Source organism: Phaenicophaeus curvirostris, chromosome 3 (assembly GCF_032191515.1).
Source record: "Phaenicophaeus curvirostris isolate KB17595 chromosome 3, BPBGC_Pcur_1.0, whole genome shotgun sequence".
NCBI lineage: Eukaryota > Metazoa > Chordata > Aves > Cuculiformes > Cuculidae > Phaenicophaeus > Phaenicophaeus curvirostris.
Window position 1 is genome coordinate 98,596,893 of NC_091394.1, and position 2,913 is coordinate 98,599,805.

Here is a 2,913-nt window from a genome sequence, read left to right on the forward strand (position 1 = left end):
TCACCTCTGTGCCTGCCAATGTCACGGATTGTGGCAGATCCTCCTGGAAACTATGCCAAGGCGTGTGGAAATTAAGGAGGAGATTGCTGAAAGACAAGATGCCTTCCCAAAAGGCAAATTGTTCCTTAGAAATTTGGAGTCTTTGTGCGATGGGTCTACAATGTTGGTGGGGAAGGGAAGAGGAACAGAACTCACCTACCTGGCCCTCTGCAAATCATATGGAAGTGTCTCACGCATCATCCTTTTCTAAATGGAGGCTGCGTGCAGTGAGGCTACAGTGTTGGTGGAGAAGGGAAGAGGAACTGGCCTCATCTACTTGGCCTTGTGTAATGTATTTGATACCGCCACTCACAGCACCCTTGTCTCTGACATTGAAAGATGTGGATTTGATGGGTGGACCTCTTGGTTTGTAAGAATTATGCGGGATTGTTCCACTCAGAGTGCTGGGGTCAAGGTCTCGATGTACAGGTGGAGATCAGTGACTAGCGGTGTCCACCTAGTGTCTGTCCTGGGACAACGATTATTCACTGTCTTTGTCAGGGACATAGAGAGTGGGAGTGAGTGCACCCTCAGGGAGTCTGAAGAAGACACCAAGCTGAGTGGTATGATGAATACCCAAGAGGAAAGGTCTGTCCTTGTCTAAATGGAGAGATGTGGATCTGATGAGTGGATTGCTTGGTTGATAAGGAATCATCTGGATGCCGAAGGATTGTGGTCAATAGCTTGTTGTCCCGGTAGAGACCAGTCACGAGTGGTGTCGTCAGGAGTCCATATTGGGACCAGTATTATTTACGGTCTTTGCCAGGGCCGCAGACAATGGCATTGAGTGCACCCTCTGCCAGTTTGCAGATGACACCAAGCTGAATGATGTTGTGGACTCTCCAGAGGAAAGGGTTGCTAGCCAGAGCAGCCTTGACCAGCTAGGGACACGAGCCCATGCAAATCTGCGAGTTCGACAAGGCCAAATGCCAGGTCCTTGTCCTTGATATGAGTCAGCAATGTGCACTGGTGGTGAAGACTGAGGGTATTCTGGAGTGTGTCAAGAAGAGTGTAGCAAGAGGGTTGAATGAGATGCTCCTCCCCATCTACTCTGCCCTAGAGAGGCCGCATAGAATCCTAGAATAGTTGGGGTTGGAAGGGATCTTAAAGATCATCTAGTTCCATCCCCTTGCCATGGGGAAGGACATCCCACTAGATGAGGTTACCCAAGCCCCTATCCAATCTGGCCTTAAACAAGTCCTGGGGTGGAGCATCGCCAGCTCCAGAAACTCAAGGAACTATTGGAGAGAGTCCAGTGGAGGCCATGGAGGTGCTTAAAAGGCCTAGAGCTTCTCTCTGACTTTGAAAGGTTGAAAGACCCTGGTTGCTTTTGCTTGGAGAAGAGAAGATTGAGAAGAGAAATCATCAAAGAAGATCAATATGCAAAGAGAAGGATTCAAGAGGATGGGGCCAGACTTTTCTAAGTAGACGCTAGCTACTGGACAAGGAGCAAAAGGCGCAAATAGTAGCACAGGAAGTTGAACGTGAACATGAGCAAAGCCTGATTTATTGTAAGGGTGATAGAGCACTGGGCAGCCAGTTCTGGAAAAACTGAAATCCAATCTGATGCATTCCTGTACAGCCTGATTGAGGTGACCCTGCTTTAGCAGGAGGTTTGGACTGGGAGATCTCCAGAGATCTCTTCCAATGCAACCCAACCATTCTGTGGTTCTGTAGTTCTGTGATTTTGCTTGCTGTGGTGGCCAGAGAGTCATCCTGGGGAAGAATCAAGAGTTTGTTAACCAGGGGAGCTGACATCGGAGGTCTGGATAGCGGTGAACTAGCATGGGCATGATTTGCCTGGGCAAGCGAAGGGCTTTTGTCATGTTCTGGAAGTGTCTCTGCCCTGCTCTCTATTGTTGTTGTGGCTGGGGACATAAACCATACGTGGAGATTGCAACATCTTTCCAACCACCTCAATGGCCACTGTAGCCTTGGTGTTGTGCTGGGAGAGGTTGGATGAACTTTAAAAGAAGAGAGGAGGCGACTCAAGCTTGAATGCAGGAGAACTTTATTGAGGGGGAGTGAAATTGAGAAGGAAGGAGCACCAAGTGGAAGGGAGCAAGTCTGAGGTGCAAGGAGGCGAATCCTCAGTGCATGCTGTGTCTTCCAAGGTGTATGTCGCTAGTCTCAGGGGTGGTGGAGAGGACCCTTAGCATGGGTAGCAGACGCTCCTGCCACCGAACCAGCCGAGACCTCTGCCACCATAGCAGCCCAGGCCTCCCAAGCCGTAGCCGTAGCCATAGCCGAAGGCCCCGTTGGAGACGGGCACTCCCTGGTAGCTGAGTTCGCTGCCCACGGCAGCCGATGCGGAGGATCCGACGGTGGTGCTCTGGGGGAAGGAGGTGAGGATGGGTCCTGGCAGGGTGACCAGCACGGCAGGAGGCTGGATGACGACGGAGGAGTCCTGGCACTGCCTGATGCAGGGCTCGTTGCAGCTGTTGGCCAGCGGGGCGGGTGCGCAGGGGCGGCAGAGGTCGTTGCAGGCCATGGGTGTGGTGTGGAGGGTCCCTGGAAGAGAAGGTGTTGAGCAAGGGTCAGGATGTTGGTTTGCGAGGGGCAAAGTGTGAGGAGGGCAGGAGAATGGGGAGGCGTGGGTGGGTCTGTGAGGTTTGTGGTGGTGGGGAGGCATGTGGGCTGTTGAGGCTGGGGTAGAGCATGGTGGAAGAGAGGGAGGAGGTTGGACAGGAGAAGGAGCCTCAGGGTTTTGAGACTCACCTTGTTGAGCGTGGAGGAGATGGTGTGCAGGGAAGGTTGTGAGGGAGAGAGGTGCTGGGCCAGCTTTTATGGTGGTGCGCGAGGGGCGGGACGGGCTTTGTGCATGAGTGCATTTTGCAGGCAGCAGCTGTGTCCTGGCCCAGCGTGGCGAGTCAT

General features: G+C 52.7%; 1 protein-coding gene across 1 annotated transcript; it reads right to left on the minus strand.

The window, feature by feature from the left end:
* Window positions 1-2,191: 2,191 nt before the first annotated feature.
* LOC138718707 (feather keratin-like) lies at window positions 2,192-2,530 on the minus strand. Its single transcript, XM_069853208.1, has one exon. The coding sequence runs from the start codon at window positions 2,528-2,530 to the stop codon at window positions 2,192-2,194; it is 339 nt and encodes a 112-aa protein (XP_069709309.1).
* Between the last annotated feature and the right edge of the window lie 383 nt (window positions 2,531-2,913).

What these genes read in the sequence shown, in the direction of transcription:
- LOC138718707 (XM_069853208.1), bottom strand. Translation starts at nt 2,530, where the DNA reads ATGGCCTGCAACGACCTCTGCCGCCCCTGCGCACCCGCCCCGCTGGCC.